The following is a 19,362-nucleotide window of genomic DNA, read 5'->3' on the forward strand; positions in this document are numbered from 1 at the left end:
GTTCCGCTTGGGTTTTTGGGGTTTTGCTCGGGTTTTTGCTAGAAATGCATACTTTTACACGAATTTTGATATCAAAAATGAAGTATTTCAGTTTCAATAAGTTATTAAATACATTTTAGCAGAAGAAAAAACAGAAAAATGTAAATCTACGCAGCTTATGGGAGTTATTCTTTTACAATGCATTCCTTACGGATGATTTGGGTTTTTGTAAACATTGATATTTTTACAAGTATTTTGATATTTAAAATGCTTATTTCAGAAAGTTATAAGATTAATATAAACAAAATAATTAGCACAGAAACTGAAATGCGGGCAGGTTGTAGCAATACTGAAGTATACTCAAGTTATACTTTCACCTTGTATTCTTTATGGATGACTTCGAAAATTTAGTTATTTTGGAATAACTTTGGTTATACTTATCGGATCGCTATAATTAGACCACCGTTGTTTCTAATTTTTCGAGATGTATTAATTAATCGTGTTTCCGGTGTGTAGCATTTTCCCTCAAAAACAGCAAAAACACAAAAGCCCAAAAACCGCAAAAACTCACGAAAAACCCATGGGTCGGGGTTTTTTAGGAAAAACCTCGGGTTTTTCCGAACACTGATCCCAACTCACTTTTTGGACACTTTCAATTTTTCGTTTCATTTTACTGTCGTATATTTCACCTGGTCCCGCAGGCATTTTCTTGCCAAGCGACTATAGCCGTCCGTCGTTTAACGGGGATGCTTTAATTCAGCGACAAATGTCGTCTTTCGTCTCCATGGGTCGGTCAAAAATTACATCGTCCCTCAGGAAATTTTTAAAATACGACAATAGTCGTTCATAGCCAAAAAAAATTTTTAATTTAGTACTCGAATATTTATTTGCTAAATTTAAACACAAGTTTCGTCTGTTGTCAAATTAAGGTATTATCGTAAATTATGTTGGCATGCAATTATACCTAGTGTAAACCTGGGCGCCTCCCGGCGCCCCAACTCTGGCGCCCCGGGCAATTGCCCAACTTGCCCAGCCGTAGATCGGGGCCTGGGTGTAGCTCCTGTATCCGCACTGGTCACAGTAATCCAGGCGTGAATCTGGCGATGGATGTTTCGCTTCGACGTGTATTTTCAACCTACGCGACGCCGTAAATTTCTTCCCACATGTTGAACATTGCAGTCTCTTCTTGTTTTCACACGATTTTTCATGAAAAATCTGGATGTGACCGTTTAGGCCGCGTTTGCAGAGGAAGGTCTGGGTGCAGATAACACACTTGAAGGACGCAGGGATTTCTCCATATGACAGACCTAAAAATTATATCAAGCACTTTTAAGATTTGGCAGTTTGGGAACGTGTTTATCAATTACCTCATGTTTTCCCAAGTGAGTTTTTGTTGCGAAACTCTTCCCACAGGTGGAGCACTTGTATGGCTTTTCCTTCGTGTGAGAGTAAATGTGGGATAAAAAGTTCGTTTTCCGTTTGAATTCTTTCCCACATAAAATGCAGGAAAATTTGTAGGGATTCTCAGCATGGTCAATTTTGATATGCATTTCGACATAATGCTGATCAAGGTAGGTCTTCTCACATCCATCAAATGGGCAGGGGAACCGTTTTCGTGTGCCTGAACTGTGGATATTGACGGTATGAACTTGCAAACCTGTAGAATTGCGAAATATTTTGTGACAAATTTTGCAAGTAGGTCGGACTCGGTTTTTGTGAAAGCTTGCGACGTGTGTTGTCAAGCTGCTGGCATTTTTGAAGGACTTACAGCAAATCTAAGAATAGTAATGTGCACTGTCAAAAGTTAATATATGCCTTCTCGAGAATTTAAGTATTACCGTTAGAATATACTTTAATTGACTTACCCCACATTTAACTTGTGCGTCAGGATCATGCGTTTTCAAGTGAGTTACAAAGTGTTCCTTCCTTTTGAAATTTTTGGAACAGTCGAAGCGACCCGGATGAGTTGTCGCCATTGTCAGTTGAAAACTTAATATTTAAATTGAAACGATTAACGTCGAATTGATTTCCACACTTTGGAGAATTATGGATTTGTTAGAATTTTAATTTTTTGTCGGCTGGATAAATGAAATACCGGTCAACGTATTCTGGTTAGTGGTAGAACAACGGAAATTCACTGCCTTCCAATGATTCCCAAAACATATCCGAGCAAGGTTTAAGGGAAGGCCTTTTCTCAACTATCACTGTGTACCACCATTCGTTGGGCCCGACATACCAGTAGTTAAACGAGAGATATTTACATACAATGTGCATCGTACATATACTACCTTCTTTGTATATCAAAAATATGAGGAACCTATACGTTTACATACTCAATCTTATTAAATTCTTACACGGTATAGAATAAACCCTTCCTTCGTTTGTCTGGAAAAGGCACGATTTAGCAAATGAGGTGTAGAATATATCCTACCATTTTCTGTACGGGTGAATTCGAAGTTATTTTTAAAAGGCAGAGTCGAGACGAAAAAAAAGTCATATCAGTTTAGAAATGTCGTCAACTGAATAGTATCTGTTCTAAGGAGTGATAAAATATACTTTAGTGGTCAACAATTCCGTCTCTGGTGATGGAAAGTTGGCTAAAAGTTGTAGCCCACAACTATCCCAATATTATTTTATTTCAATCTATAATCCAAGATTTATGGAGGACTCATGAGGCGTACATGTTGGTGTATTCGTTTATATGTGTTCTTGCAGTTTGAACCTTTTCTATAAACAAATAATGTTTACTCATCAGCGATAATGGATCCAATCTTCCTGACTTTGTTAAATATAAATATGTTGCTTCCAACGGTATTAAATGTGCTCCAGAATTTAAGACTATCATTTAACCGGCGAGAGAGCGTAAAATAAATACTTTAAAATCAAAACTGTTAACGGATTCAGGAAAACGTCGTACAGATTAGACAAACGTAAAAAATTTCTTTGTAATCGAAATAAACCGTTGCACATTAGATAAAGCTCGCCCTGACATACATTTTGACAAAATCTGAGTCCGAGAAAATTATGTGGTTCTTTTGAACTGTTGGTGCAAAAGAGTCAAAACTATATAATCTAATCATTTTGTCAGATATTTGTTATAATATAGAAATTATGTCAAAATTTGTCATCTATTTTTTCCAAATATTCTGCACCATTGATGAATTATCCAACGATTTCTTCAATTATTTTCCATCAATTTATCCTCCAATTTTTCTTACCCAATGGTGCTAAATGCCTGTTTAAAATCAAAACGGGGGAGATTGTAAAGCGCCAACTGGCGGAGGAAACATAGGAACACACCGACGGACACAGCAAGCTCCCATGCTTCGCCGGGAGAGCTAATAATTTGTTTGATTAAATCCTACCATAAAATTATTTCCATTATCTTACTTTATACAGTTGATTATTTACAGCAAAATGGAACCTGAACAGGAAATCCATTTCAATGCTCCTACTGTACAAAATCTTTCAAAAATAAGCATCTTCTTACTGATCATGTCAGTAGGGAATTTTTCCACCGCCAGGTTCGTCTTATATAAGTGAGCGTTCAGCGTCCAGTTTTCCTGACATGTAGATTTGTGGGCTGATTCCGCCCACTCTCTACAGGCTTTGATTCGGTGCGACTTCCATGACCCGAATTCTGGAACTTTTCGTCAGAGGTTGTTACATAGGTCCATATGTGAAATAGTCCGTTTGAATCCCCTCCTATGCCACTCCAATCATTGCTGATTTAGTTTTAATCAGTACATTGTTAAGAGTGCAACCCTTTGAATCCGTATGTGCAGTGGCTTATGTGCTAATAGACATTCCAGACTTGCAGAGGGCGTACTCTTTATGGATCCAATGGTTGCTAACATAGCTGTCCTCTGTACCCTTATTTCTTCATTTACTTATAATATTATGTATGTATAATATTATGTATAATAAGTAAATGAAGAATGCACTGACTTATCATTTAGCGACATGTGGGAGCGGGGACGTAACTTTAAGTTGGTTCTGCTGTGGTAATTTTTTTATAGTTTTCATTTCATCGATTAATTTTATTTTTATTTTTCGGGTTCTGTTAATTATTAGTCACAGTAACCTTGGTAGTTAGTTGGGGGATCCGAACTATTATAGCTACTGAGGTGAAACCCTGAGTTACTATAGCCGCGGTATACTGTATAGGTAGGGAGACTGCAATAAGCACTAACGTGCTAACGCAGCTGGGCTGACTCTGTCAAACCACCCTACAAAGTACATACACATACATTAGTCACAGTGCATATTTCTCTAATTTTTATAGGTTTATATACTGGTTAATGTGAATACATTATAAGCAATTTGGCCGTTCCCCACAAATATGTAGATGCTAGACTCAACACTAGTTTTGAATTTACGCCATAAAACTGGCCAATATAAAATATTAATGGCCTGAAGGTCTTTCTCTCCTTTTTCCAGGCTTTCTCTTATACGACGGAACTAATCGGTCCAATATTTTTAAAAGAGCGCAAAACCCGCCTGCTCGACTTGGTAAAGGAACCCGCCATTCCCATAATTCCGAGCCAACCAGTGCCAAATATAACAGAGTAGCCGACCATGAGAGGAATATCTAGGGCAGTGATGTCCATCCGATACTTGATCACAACGAAATTGCAAATTTGAACTGATCTGACAATCAGCGTTTGAACTGGCATGACGAATGGACGAATCCAATCGGTCATGATGATCCAAAGGAGAGACAGGCTTCTATAAGCGAGTCTAGTGTTTTCTGAAATACGAAGATATCCATGACTTCGGTACCTATTTTTTGGACTGGATCTGAAAATTAGAAATTATTCATTCTAACAGAAAGTCTTAACTGGCATAAATAATAAATCTTACTCGAGTTCATTAAGCACCCCATAGATTACAACCGCAAAGAGTAGAAATATTCCCAGATTGTAGATAATAGCTGTTCCAAGTGCAAATATAAAAATAGCCGCAGAACATGCATGGCCCAGAGCGAAGATTGAGTGACGAAATTCCAACGGCAAGTGGGTAAGAACAAAGAAGGGTTCGTATGGAAAAGTCACAGCAAAAGTGAATACGGCCATGCCGTATGACTTGCAACAAAGTACGGCTATTCGTAAAGCGGATGAAATACTTTTAGCGATTGGTATTGGCTCAGATTTTTCTAGTTTTAAAAAACTTGCTGCAAAATAGTATAAGTTTCAGCTACTTAGAACAATATCTATACACAATTTTATTATTTACCTGAAAACCATGACTCAAATTTCAGCACGGAGTTAACCCAAGATTTAATTTCTTGTTCCTTTAGAATATTGCTGATTAACAGCATGACTGGTAGTAGGCCTCCCACCAGAATTACGACAAATCTGGTATACATGTATAGTTGTATGTTCTCCAAATAAGCATAAATCAGAACATAGAGCAAACTTCCGAGATAGACCAGCCATCCATACACGATAAGTGCAAACCTGCCCAGTGCAAAGTACGACTTGGTGACATAAATGCGACGTTTTTTCTCATTCCAGCGAAATGGTAACGCACCCAATAACTTGGCCCATTTCATAATGGAGGTGAAAGTCGATATCGTTTCTTCCAGGATCATAGTTTGCTTTTTAGGTTTTTTTGACAGCTTCATAATTTCTAAATTTTTCTAATTTCTCTTTTGTTGTAGTGGATGGTATTTTGGTGAATGTTAAATCCGGTATGTGCTAAAAAAGTATCCGTCTAAGTAAGAAAATGGGGACAATTAGTCTGCCGTATGGCCGAATTTAGACAATAAAAACCCAATTTATTGTTAACCTGGTTAACATGCAATTACTTTGAGACCTATTTTTTGACAATTAATCAAAAGTTTTAAATACACGAAATTAATTAGCTTACCAATTTACTTATTACTGCCTGCCAAGCAAGTTTTAATATAGGTAGATGTTATTTGTTGCTTTCAAATGTGATATTCCCAGTGAACCAATGACGCTAGTTTCGACCTCATTGCTGGGTCCATAGCTCTCCTGTCTTAATTTCTAGCTATATTAATATTGGATATTAATATTTACAAATATGAAGGTTACTTTGTCCGTGTGAAATCACTGGGGTTGGTAGTTTGATTCAAACATGATCATACTAATGCCCCTACAATTTATTTACATCGGTCACCCATATTCCTTGGAGAACCATCAAAAGTTGAGGGCCAAATTACTGGAACTCTTGCTAATACATTTGCATTGATTTTTAAGTTTGCAACGTGGTCAAACAATCCTTGATACAATTCTGTTCTTAGTTCATTTTCTTGCAGTCATGTAAATTTAGATAATTGGCTGGCACAAAAAAGATTTTAGGTTCATTTGGACGTTCAGAATCAAAATTTTCGAAACAAAATTAACCCCAAATGTTATTTATTTCACCGCAGTGATTTTTGCGAATGCTATTTAGTTTAATGCTTCATCCCTTTATGTGGCTATAGTGTTCTACGTTAGCTTTATTTGTTGTCAAATCCACGAAACGAATAATTTCGTCCTACTCAGGAATTTCCATTCGACGCCTTAATCGGTGGTAGGCATCTAAATACTTAACGGCAGAATTCTACCCACATTTATTCCTGGATTGGTGAATTAATAAATGTACGTTACGATAAGCTTACATGGTCGACACTGGAGAGAGTTCTCAGATATAATGAGTACTCTGATTCACATGAGATAAATAGCTGAAATATGGCGAAATAGAAGTAAATGCGCACTGAATTTTTTTGAGTGAATGGAAAGTAACACAATTAATTATTAATTGGATCCAGCACCATGTACTGCACCTATTGAAAGAAATAAGTTAGTTGGATAGGTTGCCATTTATTAATGCAAATAGGTAACTAAATTTCTTCAAGTATATTTTGAACTCACAGTTTACGGCACAAATCCAGCCGGGGCTGGTTGGAATGATCCACCACACCTCGGGCAGCGAACCGCGAGAAGATCCCCAACATATAATTCCGCACGAGAAGTGCTGTTGCAGAGTGGACACGCGTAAGGAAGATCCTTCAGGTAGGGAGCCTTGGATAGAAGGACGTTCACCGTTTCCAATCCCTTTTCCTTGTATGCCTGAATTTCTCGGGATGACAAATCGGATTCAAGGAAGAATGTGTCGTAAAACTGCATGTTAAGCACGGCAGCATTCTCAACTCGGAAGTATCCTTGATTAGCCCATTTAGTTCCCCAAGAATTCATGAAAACTAGGGCATTAGGCTCGCATTTGACGAGGAGGACCGCATGTCCGCCGTACTGGCCAGTGTAGTTTTTACCAATATCTTTCGCCGTCAAAATTCCTTTCGGATTTTTCTCAAAGAAATCTCCAAAATCGTCCCATTGGTCTCTCGCTTGTGGATTTTTCCTCTGGATTAAAGCAAACCTTGCAACGATAGGTCGTCGCTTTGCAATCGCGGCCCTAGCTTCATCTTCCCCTGCCAAGTGCTCGCTGTGTAGACGATACTTTTTTGCATATTTTGCAAGAACATCCTTCGTGCTTGCTCCGTCTATGCCGAACTCTGCTACAATTTCGGCAAGGAGGTTTGTAAATGCTGGGTACCTAAAATATGATCGAGATGTGCAAATGAATTTTTTTATACGTATATTTGATGTCACCTACCCGCCATCCCTTCCCCCAAATTCGTAGCGTCGCCAAATGTATAGCTGCAGCGACTGCATTGGCATAACAAGTGCCACCAACTTGCTCGTTAGGCATCAGTTTTGACGATTCGATGCTGATGTACATGTCAACGGATACCCGACTGTATAGGTTCCACACTGCGCTTCCGCATCTAAACATTTGATTCACGACGGATGTGAATTCGTCCACGATTTCTGGGTTGTTAGCCTGAATGCAGAGACGACTTTGCCCTTCAGGCGAAAGTTCCCAACCATTTTCAAGTAGGATTGATAGCACAGAATTGCTATTGTCAACGGCTGTGCCGAGAGTGAACATTTCTTTGTGTGCTTTTGACCAGGTTTGATCTGGGTTGAAATATAATTTTTTTGGAAATGAAATATTTTCGTACGTAAGCAGTACGGAATAAACCATAACGTCTAAAAGCCCCAGTTCTATTGCATATGATGACGGTTTGCCGTCCGTTGCTTCCCCATCAGTTAAGATTAGCAAGACTTTTTCATCTTGGGTAGTTTTCTTAAACATGTCAATGGCTGTACATAAAGCTTGACACATTGGTGTGCCTTGATAAATATACGGTTCCACATCGTTCATAAGATTGTCCAGCTGTCCTTTTGTTAAACTAGACGTTTCGCCTGGTGCGACATCGTCTTTAACAAACGATCGGATTAATTTCGCGACATCAGTCAGGCTCTGCACCTTCGGATTGGCCAATATTGACAAAGCTTTTATCATAGCGGCGTTAACATTCTCTCTAGTTGCACTTTTTCGTCTATCTTCCACGGCAGTCCTGCTAAAGACTCTCAATTGGTTTGAGACAAATTCAAGTTTAGCCGCTGTTCTAGGCCAACCAAGGATTCCCAATTGGCTTGAGGCAGCTTCAAGTTTAGCGGCCATAGGAGCCCACAAAAGGAATGTCAACGGGTTTGAAACATATTCAACTGTATCCGTTGTAAACTCTGAAGCTTTCCACTTGCATTGAGCTGGCAGAGTCTCAACAATTTCTTCGACTTCGCGAAGCCTCTCTCTGTAGATCTCGTAAAAGAAGCTGGCTTCTTTCTCAGTAACGAATTTATTTATATATTCTTCGCAATTTGGAGCTCCATTTTCTGCTAACAGTCGAACTAATGATTCTTTTGGATTTGCTACTGCAGAATTTCTATGGTCGCTAAGGGTTTCTAAAATCTGAACCAGGTCAGCGCAAGTGTTTCCCAGTAGCCCGAATACAAGAACGAAGATCTCATTCTTCTTCGTCTTGTCTTCCTCCTTCTCGCAAATGTCAAGTATTGATCGAATCGTGTACTCTGCACGACTCATATCGTTGTCCGTTATGGACGTGTTAGTTCCTGAACATAACTTGCCCTTCATTGAGCCGGATACATCGAGCAGAATTCCAATTAACATTTTGAAACGCTTAGTTCCTTAGACGCTTAGAGAGAAGGTATAGTAAATTTACTTTTTTCTGAGGATTTTGATTAAGGTATTTTTGTAAATTTACTCGAAAATTAAATAAATAGACTTTATTTAGGATTAGTCGACAGCGATCTGCGGTGTATAAGTATGTGTATGCTGCTGTAAGTAAACAAAATTATCCTGTTGAAGTGTTATAAATATTTGTTGACTAATATTATTAACGTCATTATTTATTACGATTGAAAAAATCTCCATGAATTATATGTGAGAATAAAATTATGTTAAGTAAAGTGATTTCTTTTTCAGATAAATGCAAACTAGCACACTTCCGCACCTCTGTGCTGGTCCTACGTGCAGACTGTTGCGTCAATCGTGGCACCAGAGGTTATTCAATGCAAATTTACTGCTTATCCATACTTTTGTGTGATAAACATTGATAAGGCGACTTGAGTCACGTACTTCGCAGTAAATTTTATTTACCAACCAATTACACAATCACACCTTGCCTTTCGTTAACCATATAAATACGGACTGTCATCATTGCATATACAAACCCATGGACAGTTGTACGTAATTTTTATTAATCTAAATCACTCTGGATTCTGTTTGAGAATTTGGCGTTATCCCATATTTATTAGCTCGCCCTGCGAAGCATGGGAGCTATTGAACTTGTCGTGTCCGTCTGTCTGTCTGTCTGTCTGTCCGTCTGTTCCTATGTTTTCTCCGCCAATTGGCGCTTTACAATCTCCCCCGTTTTGATTTTAAACAATCATTTAGCACCAATGGGTAAGAAAAATTGAAGGACAAATTGGTGGAAAATAATTGAAGAAATCATTGGATAATTCATCAATGGTGCAGAATAATTGGGTAAAGTAGATGACAAATTTTGACATAATCTCTAGATTATGTCAACTTTTCATAACCTAATCCCATCCAATTCCACTCAATCACCGCAAATAATGAATGTTAATCTGTATATGATACGAATGTATTACTCACGGTTTTAGTCCGCAAAAACCTGCTAATATTCCTAGATTGGTAAAGTATTATGTAGCAGAATTAAGTAATTAAGGTTTCAAAGGCATGAATACTTAATACATCGACATCAATTACTAAAAACGACATTTTATCAATTCATTGCACATACTCACTCATATGATGGGTGCGCATATTTGCATAGAGGTAAAGAGAACATTTGCAGTTTTTGTAAAGAAGCAGAAATGAATAAGTTTGTCTAATTTTTAAAAGTCTCGTGAAAATGAAGCTAATATACTATAAATTTACAAATTATTGCTCACTACCGCACTTGATATAGAATGGAATTTTACAGCGACTTTTATTGGTTAATCTGTAACCTGTATTAAAAATAAGATTTTATTAATTTCTCAACTATGACGTCCTACAAGTCTAAAAGTTAGAGGTGTGTACAAAATTGATTTATCACTCTTAAAAATGGCTGACCTGTAGCACCACCAACTAGTTTTAAATACAACAACAAGATTAATTATAATTGACATGCATATTGCATATCTAATTATCATTCCGCCTTAATGAACATCCAGTGAATAAATTACATGTTAGTTCATATCGTAAGGAGTGTTAACTAATACTTCTCTAAATTAATTGTAGAATGAAAAATGGAATTTCCATTTTTCATTATGGAAATGATTAGAAATATATATGTACGTGAATTTGTTTTGCATAATACTTTTAATATTATAAGTATTCTAGTATAAGTATTTAATATTATAAGAATACTTGATTTATAATTTAGTTATAATTCTAATACAATTATAACAAAAGCCACTTATTAATTACTTAATTAGTTATATTTATCCTTGATTGAGAACCTGTATCAGTGAGGCATTAATGTTTGACTTAATTCTTAATATGAGGTTTAAAATAGTGCGTAATTTTAATATAAAAGTCTATAGATTTAGTAATTAAGTTTTATGATGCAATGATAAAAATAATATGCAATAAATATGCTAGAAGGTTACATGTTTTGTTTTCGTCACGATGAAGTTTTATTTTTACAAAAAAAAGCTCCAAGTGGTTCTGCGTAAAATATGTATGATGCTTTCTCGTCACCATTAGCAAATGACGCAAATAAATATACTTTATTTTTTACAGTCCAAAGTCACATACGAATGTCGTTTATCAACATCGTCATTCGATGAAGTACGTGGATTTACTCACGCACAACCAGGTATTATATTTATGTGCACTAAATAAAAGACCAAATTTCACGTAATTTAAATACATTTGTACTCAGTTATTGCAATTAGTTTAAAATGCATAATATGTCTCAAAATACGGTGTATATTTGCTTATATTCATTTCATTTGTAGTCAACTTTTTTTTACCTAATTTTGATTGTGTAACAACTGAAGCAATAAATTATTTATTGAAGTTTGATAAATTGGAGACCAGTTTGCATAAAGACAGGCAACTATAATACTTATCGACAATCTACCATGGATGAATATTCTTATACATATAGAACTTCTATGTAATTCTGGTCTGCCTTCGTCACTTCAAATTTTTACAAATAAAATTATTATTAAAACATTTTATTCTCGAATCGTCCATTATTAATGGGGAAAGAGATCAATGCATTTCCAACTTTTGTCAAAAGCGACTCCATATAAGAAATTCTAAACGAAATCTTCACCTGAATTAACCTATTTTCAAAAATACCGCCTTCAATACATATTGACCTAATCGATTTTACTTTTCTGCTGAACACTTTAATTGTCATCTGTCCAGCCCTGAACGACTCAGGAATGCTGTTTGCAAGATCACTACGCATAATATCTGTATTCTTGCCAATATGAGAAATGCATGATAATGTCTTGTCAATACCAAACGTTGCAGCTACCAGCCAGACTAGAAGGTTTCCAAACAAAACTGAATTTATATGATTTTCTTGTGAATGGGAGAAAAGAATAAACAGCATGTATCCCATGTAGATGTGGAAAAACCATAAAATCCCAAATCCTAGAAATATCATGGGCTGAATACCTGCATGCCCTATTTGAAGCAAAAGCTGTACATGAGCAAGATTAGTGAATATCTGATTTCTAAATAGGAAATGTGGTATTCCTTTAAATTGTTTATATTGCAAAGCATAAAATAAATAACAATTTCATAATTACAGACGCAAAATATGAAGTACCGGAGAAGTCCAGACAAGACTTGAAGATCGGTTTTGTTCATGTGCATAATGTAGTACATGGGGAGTATATTAACCAAGCCAACAAGGATTGATACAAATGTAGCATAAAACGAGAATAAGGCGAAGAAAAAATAAATACAAATATCCACGTACTCTCTTTTTCGGAAGGCCTTAAAAGTAATACGCTTTGGAAACTGTTCTGCGACGCAAACAATTAAAAAGACTTAGAAATTTAAACTTAATTGCATATCGTTCCCCCAATACCAAAATTACTTAATTTCCTAAGCCATTTTCAAATCAAGAATGGACGGCACTTAAGTCATTTAGAATTAGTTAAACGAAACTTAAATTATCTTCTAGTACCTGCTTTTAGTGCTTTTTCTGCTTGATTTGTGTAGTTCCAGCAGTCAACCAAACTGTCCCCGTATTGTATGAGTATCATTTTAAATGTTAATCCCAGAATTATGCAACTTATATGAAAAATATATAAAATCAACATCAATGGGCGATTTTGTGTAGTGACTACAGCACGATTTTTCTCTATTATTAGATGAATTGGTGGATACACAAGGCAGAAAATGGGGCAGAAGTCTGCGAAGATGGAGGTTTTTTTGGCGACGTCGTTTTTAATAAAAATTTTCTGGCCAGTTATATCCCAGCGGATTGGACATGTTTTAAACTTGTTGAGTATGGTTGAATTAAGTTCGAAAACTATGCATAATAAGGGAGACGACATGGCGAATGATGTTGGAAATAAAAACTACGGACATGACTAGATTGAGTGTGGTATATACATATGTAGTTGGTATTTATAAACTGGGCTAGGATTATTAGCTTCAGTTTGTTTTAATTAAGTCCATAGGTTTGACATTAAAGTTGTACTGGCACCAACTAAAACTGACAACTACGCAGTTATTTATATAGACACTAAATATTTTTTTATATGTAAACGGGTATGAGAATGATTGCCAATTACAATTAGTTCTGGGAATATGAAATTATAATTACTTCGTATGCCCAGTCTATATACATTTATTACCAAATTCAACACAGGGAGTGTCTGGGACATTTTTAGTTATTTATTTCACATTTAACCTTTTGATAATTGGTAAAATTGAGGTCGCCTTTTCTATCAATTACCTGAAGAATTTTTATTAATAGTTTTAAATGCCTGAAAGTGACAGCACGTAAAACAACAGAATAATATATGGTGTCGTTAGCTTAATAGCTTACTGGTTACAACACAAATATACGGCTAGGTATGTGCGACCATCTACAATTTCTTCGTCCATAGTTACCTTATCGGGAAGGAGATCAGCACATTTGCAGTTTTTGAAAGTAGAGTCTCCATGTACAAAATTCTTGTTTGTGGATTAATTAAAACTAATCGATTCCTAAGAAAACCAGCCTCCAGACAAATTGGTTTTATTGCTTTCACTTTCCGACGGAAAACCCTGCGCGTCCAGCTTCCAGACGATTTTGTAGCGATAATTTGACACATCTCAGCAAATATGAGACCTGTAACTTGACTAACTTTCACAATATATGAAAGCGTCCAGTCCACCGCAAATGTCAACATCACGGTAGAGGACGAAAGCCCAGCCAGAAGGACTCTCTTTTGAAGGCTATTATTTAATTGGGAATAACAAACAAAGGTTATATAAGCAGTAGCGATGTTAATTGTAAACCACATTGCAAAACCTATAACAGCTAAGGGCTGTATCCCATCATTCCCAATCTGAAGAATAATCTTGACTTTGATTAGTGAAGAAAAAAGATACTTTTTCCTAGTAACTCCGGCGGTTCTCGCATTATTTAGTAAACATTTGGATAAATAGGAGTTCAGCATTTTAAGTATAGTTATGCCGATGAGGGATACAGGAAGGAATCGAGTGACTACTTCGTAGTTGCACACAAGCAGCACGAAGAAACGTAAAATGTGCCAGGCCACCTTAACCCAGAAGTTTCCATGGATTGGTATCAAATAATGGAGGTCAATAGCTGCGCCTATAAGTGCAGAAAATAATGTGTACGTCATGAACCATATTGGCACCACCAAAATGCAGATATCAAAGATGTTGTATTTCCAAACACAGCAATCCTGCCGTGATTCTGTGATATAAAAATTATCTGATTAGATTACTTTTTATCAATCCATGGAAATATTAAAGAATTACCAATTTTTGATGTAAGTTCGGCTTGATGTATATAATTCCAACAGACTATCAAACTCTGTCCATATTTTGATACGATCCATTCGAAAGTCAGCGAAACTAAGGATATATTGACTTGAGCCATGAGGAGAAGTGCGTCAAAAGTGTGAGGCTTTACTAGCCAGAAATAATCTGGATATCTCAGGTAAGCCATGGTAATCAAGGGGAAGGATCGCATGACAAAATTGGCAAAATAGGTTTTATTAGGAGTCACATCGCTATTATTAAAGTATAGCTTTTTATGTTTTTGGTCCCAATGAATTGGGCAGGTTTTGAATTTATTGAAAAAATTTGTGTAAATTGCAAATGCTTTATACAACAGGGGAAAATACATTTGGGTAATTTTTGGGCTTCACGTACGACTCGGGGCAATGATATTTGCTTGCGAGATAAACCTGAACTGAACATCTCGAATTTCTCGAAACATTCTTTATAATTATGAAACCCAGCTGCATTTTGAGGTAAAGGTTTTCCATAATAATAGAGAAACTATGTGCTTGTGGATAAACGATTTACCGTGAAACTAATTACTTCATCTGTGTTCTTCGTCTGGTCTTTTTGCGTGATCGTAATTTTAAGCACATTAACTCATTAAAGCTAGAAAAATATGTTACTTACAAGTTAAAGTGGCTGGACAATTTAATGTAATTGCAGTACGGCTACAGACATTTAATTGCATGCAGTTTGCTGCCCTTTAACTACGTTAGGTTACGTCAGCCAACTAATTCTTACGTAAATACGTTGTACATGTGTTGTATAAACACATATATTTTATAAATTAAACTTAAAACCATAAAATCCCAAATCCTGGAAATATCAAGGGCTGAATCCCTGCATGCCTTCTTTGAAGTAGAAGCAGGACATAGTGAATATCTGATTAGTGAATATCTAATTTCTAAGTAGGACAGGTGGTATTCCTTAAATTGTTTATAATCCTGAGCATAAAATAAATATCGGTGGAGAATTTTTAATATAGTTCCCCCATGAGAGAAATTGCACAGAAATAAGTGACAATTTCATAAGTGCGGACACAGAATATGAGGTACAGGAGAAGTCCAGAAAACACTTGAAGATAGATTCTGTTAACGGGAAAAATGTATTGCATAGGATAAACATTAACCATATCCAGAACAATCGATATAAAGACTGCGTAGAACGAGAATAACGCAAAGAAAAAAATGCAGATGTCCACGTACTCTCTGTTTCGGAAGGCCTTAAAAGCAATGCGCTGTGAACTTTGTTCAGTGACGCAAGCAATAAAAAATAGTTAGAAAATTAAACCTAATTACATATCGTCCATGCATTCTAAAATTACTTAATTCCCTAAAACATTTTCAAATTAAGCATCGGTGACACTTAAGTCATTTTCCAATTAGTCCAACGATATTTAAATTTTCTTCTTGTACCTAATTTTAGGGCTAATTCGCACTAATAAGAGAAATTGTGCTGAAATAAGTAGCAATTTCATAATTGCAGACGCAAAATATGAAGTATCGGAGAAGTCCAGCAAACTCTTGAAGATCGGTTTTGTTCACAGGCAGAATGTAGTACATTGGGACAACATTAACAACTCCGACAAAAATCGATATAAATGCTGCGTAGAACGAGAAAAAGGCGAAGAAAAAATAAATGCAGATATCCGCGTACTCTCTGTTTCGGAAGGACTTAAAAGTAATACGCTTTGGAGTTTGTTCTGCCATGCAAGCAAGAAAATGTAGTTAGAAAATTAACCTTAATTGCATATCGTTGGAAAAAATAAATCTAAAATGACTTAGTTGCCTAAATGATTTTCAAATTCAGGCACTTAAGTCATTTTGAAATTAGTTTAACGATATTTAAATTTTATTCTAGTACCTGCTTTTAGTGTTTTTTCTGCCCGATTTGTGAAGTTCCAGCAGTCAACCAAACGTTTTAAATGTTAATCCCAGAATTATGCAAATTATATGAAAAATATATAAAATTAACATCAATAGGCGATTTTGTGTAGTAACAATATCACGATTTTTATCCATTATTAAATGAATTGGCGGATATACAAGGCAGAAAATGGCGCAGAAGTATGCGAGGATGGAGGTCTTTCTGGAGACGTCTTTTTTAATAAAAAATTTCTCATTAATTATGTCCCAGCGGATTGGACATGTTCGAAATTTGTCGAGAAAGGTTGAATTAAGTTCGAAAACTTTGCATAGTAACGGAGACGACATGGCGAATGATGTTGGAAATAAAAACTACGGACATGACTAGATTTAGTATGGTATATAAATATAGTTGGGATTTATAAACTGGGCGGGGATTATTAACGTCAGTTTAATTTAGTCCATGGGTTTGACATTAAAGTCTGTACTGGCACCAATCAAAAGCTGCCAACTACGCAGTTATTTATATAGATACTAAATATTTGTTTATAAATGAGTATGAGCATGGTTGCTAAATAAAGACAATTACTCCATTAGAAGAAGCAGGGTCGAACTATCTGTAAATTTCAAATAATTGTAATTAGTTTGATTGCCAGGTTATGAGCTGGCGTATTTTTGGTCAAACAAAACATATATGTTGTTCCGACTTTAGCACAATATGAAATATCTGGAGCATTTTAATTTACCTTTACATAAATAGTTAATCTACCTTCTGTATCAATTCCTTGAACCATTTTTATTACGTTTTTAATAAAAGTCTGCAAGCTAGTATACTTTCAATGCGAGGGCATGAAGTGTAACATCCAAATTTTGATGAGACCAAAACAAAAGTGTCCATCAACTAGTTCTAGTCAACCAATGTGACGATCATTTCCAAGAATGCTCACTCTGGTTAAAGTTATTTATGGTTGAAGTGACGAAAATTGACGAAATTTTCTCTTGGGAGACAATGACCTCCGCTCTCCTGCTTCGGTCCCTCGCTTCTCCCTCACTCATCTCTTAATGCTACCATTCTTGTCACGCTCATCGAAATATTTATTTTCCAATTTAAAATTAAATTAATTATATTAATTAACGTCCTCTTATACTTTTCCGGATATATTCAACGTTTTATTTATTAATTGTGTATATTGACGCATCTTAACATGTGAGTTTGCTTGCAAAAATCGTTGAAACAAAAAGAATTGTGACACCAAGAAAATCTAATGAAAGATATTGTAACAGCATAAATAACTTTAAATTTTTTACCTATGCATAATTCGCTAACATTCATAAATCATGGCTTGGCTTCTTCGTTTCGCCACCCACTTAAATACCAACAATTGTGTATTATTGGAATAAATATTGACGCAAATAAAACAAAATGCACCAAAGTTTGTAGTTTCAAAATACCATTTCTTGTACACAATCGGACGTTTCACCAGTTTCGTGTAAAGAGTAGTAGTAGTAGAACTGTTACTTATTAAAATGTGCCTCATCCATTGATTAATGTAGTTACGATGCTTTTTTTTGAAGAACTTTTGTTGGAATGTACGAAATTTCCTCTTTTTGTTTTTAGTAAATGTAGCGACGGCCCTTCTTTTATACTTGAAGGAAATTTTATCGTCAATTATTTCTGAACCATCCTCATCTGTTCAGAGCTACCTAATTCGGTCGATTCTGTAAAATAATTAAGTCAGATGCATTGAAAAATCTAGCTCGCATGAAAAATATCCCTTCAAAGTAGTCATAGTCCTTAACGAACACGAAATCATGTACGATTTAACTTAATTTCCGAAATCTCAATCCCATCATTAGGTTCCTTTTCGACACAATCAAATAAATCTTAAACTCTACTAAACAACGCTTCACATACAGAGAGAAAATTAATATAACCCATTAATAGACTTCACGTATATTATATAAATAAATAATTACGAAATTAAATACTAATTAAGAGAAGAATTCTCACTGAAAATAAGAAATCGAGAAAAGCAATGAGAGAGGGATGAGTGAGGGAGAAGCGAGGGACCGGAGCAGGAGAGCGGAGGTCACTGTTTCCTAAGGGAAAATTTCGTCAATTTTCGTCACTTTAACCATCAGTAACTTTACCCAGAGTGAGCATTCTTGGAAATGATCGTCACATTGGGTGACTAGAACTAGTTGATGGACCCTTTTGTTTTGGTCCCATCAAAATTTGGGTGTTACACTTCATGCCCTCGCATTGTTAGACTAGACTTAGACTACACTGACATCATATACAACGTCAGGACTCTTTTATAGTGTGGTTATCTAAAGAGTGTACAGGTTTAAGCTGTAAGGGTATAAACGTGCATGGTGGCATCCATAGTGGATGCAGTGTATGATCTATGATACTACGTTTCTTCTACAATATCTCTCTTACTACATACGGATCCCAGTTTGTACGTAGGGTCCGGTTGGTCCGATTCTGTGATAACGGAGGGGATGAAGGGGTGCCGACGATGATATGTATGATGATGGGAAAGAACGAGCTGCAGCTTTGGTGATGCTGATGCTAATGAGAAGTAGACAACTCTAGACGAACTTGGCGTACGGTCAGCACTACTCAAAGGTTTAGTCCAGAATACCTAGTTCCCATACGTCACATTTTTATAAGACCAATAAATGATATATACATATTGCAGGGTTCGACGGTGTCATATATGGTCATTCCGTACGCATTTACTGACGGGTTGCTTACAAATCTGTTATTCTATGTTTACTTTATCGGGAAGGAGATCAGAACAGTTGCACTTTTCGACAGTAGTGCCTCCATGTACATTATTCTAATTTGTGGTTTCAATAAAACTAATCGATTTCTGAGTAATCCAGCCTCCAGGCTAATTGGTTTTATTGCTTTCACTTTCCGACCAAAGACTTTTCACGTCGAGCTTCCTGACGACTTCGCAGGGACAATTTGACTCATCTTGGCTAGTATGAGTTCAGTAACTTTCACAATATATGAAAGTAAGCGCCCAGTCTACCTAGCTGGATTTTGACGTAAAAGTTATTAAGGTAAAAT

At 36.1% G+C, this 19,362-nt stretch overlaps 2 protein-coding genes across 5 annotated transcripts; both read right to left on the reverse strand.

Moving 5' to 3' along the window:
* Window positions 1-1,168: 1,168 nt before the first annotated feature.
* LOC118433626 lies at window positions 1,169-11,225 on the reverse strand. 4 transcript variants are annotated; one of them, XM_035845765.1, is made up of 11 exons: window positions 9,271-11,225; window positions 7,603-9,192; window positions 6,861-7,542; window positions 5,851-6,772; window positions 5,215-5,694; window positions 4,843-5,152; window positions 4,291-4,779; window positions 4,064-4,208; window positions 1,845-3,978; window positions 1,347-1,754; window positions 1,169-1,286 (listed from the first exon to the last, which is right to left on the reverse strand). In XM_035845765.1, exons 2-3 carry the CDS (start codon window positions 9,022-9,024, stop codon window positions 7,408-7,410), a joined length of 1,557 nt encoding a protein of 518 aa, XP_035701658.1. In that variant the 5' UTR covers window positions 9,025-9,192; window positions 9,271-11,225; the 3' UTR covers window positions 1,169-1,286; window positions 1,347-1,754; window positions 1,845-3,978; window positions 4,064-4,208; window positions 4,291-4,779; window positions 4,843-5,152; window positions 5,215-5,694; window positions 5,851-6,772; window positions 6,861-7,407. The 4 variants fall into 4 exon arrangements, with proteins under 4 accessions (XP_035701658.1, XP_035701659.1, XP_035701660.1 ...); XM_035845766.1 differs by having other exon boundaries at window positions 5,215-5,438; window positions 5,512-5,694; window positions 7,603-11,225; XM_035845767.1 differs by having other exon boundaries at window positions 1,347-1,636; window positions 1,748-1,754; window positions 7,603-11,225.
* On the reverse strand, window positions 1,209-1,955 carry LOC110862650 (zinc finger protein 394). The gene is made up of 4 exons (XM_035845736.1): window positions 1,845-1,955; window positions 1,748-1,754; window positions 1,347-1,636; window positions 1,209-1,286 (listed from the first exon to the last, which is right to left on the reverse strand). The coding sequence occupies exons 1-4, from the start codon at window positions 1,953-1,955 to the stop codon at window positions 1,209-1,211; spliced, it is 486 nt and encodes a 161-aa protein (XP_035701629.1).
* Window positions 11,226-19,362: the final 8,137 nt, after the last annotated feature.

Source organism: Folsomia candida, unplaced genomic scaffold (genome assembly GCF_002217175.1).
Source record: "Folsomia candida strain VU population unplaced genomic scaffold, ASM221717v1 Fcan01_Sc064, whole genome shotgun sequence".
NCBI lineage: Eukaryota > Metazoa > Arthropoda > Collembola > Entomobryomorpha > Isotomidae > Folsomia > Folsomia candida.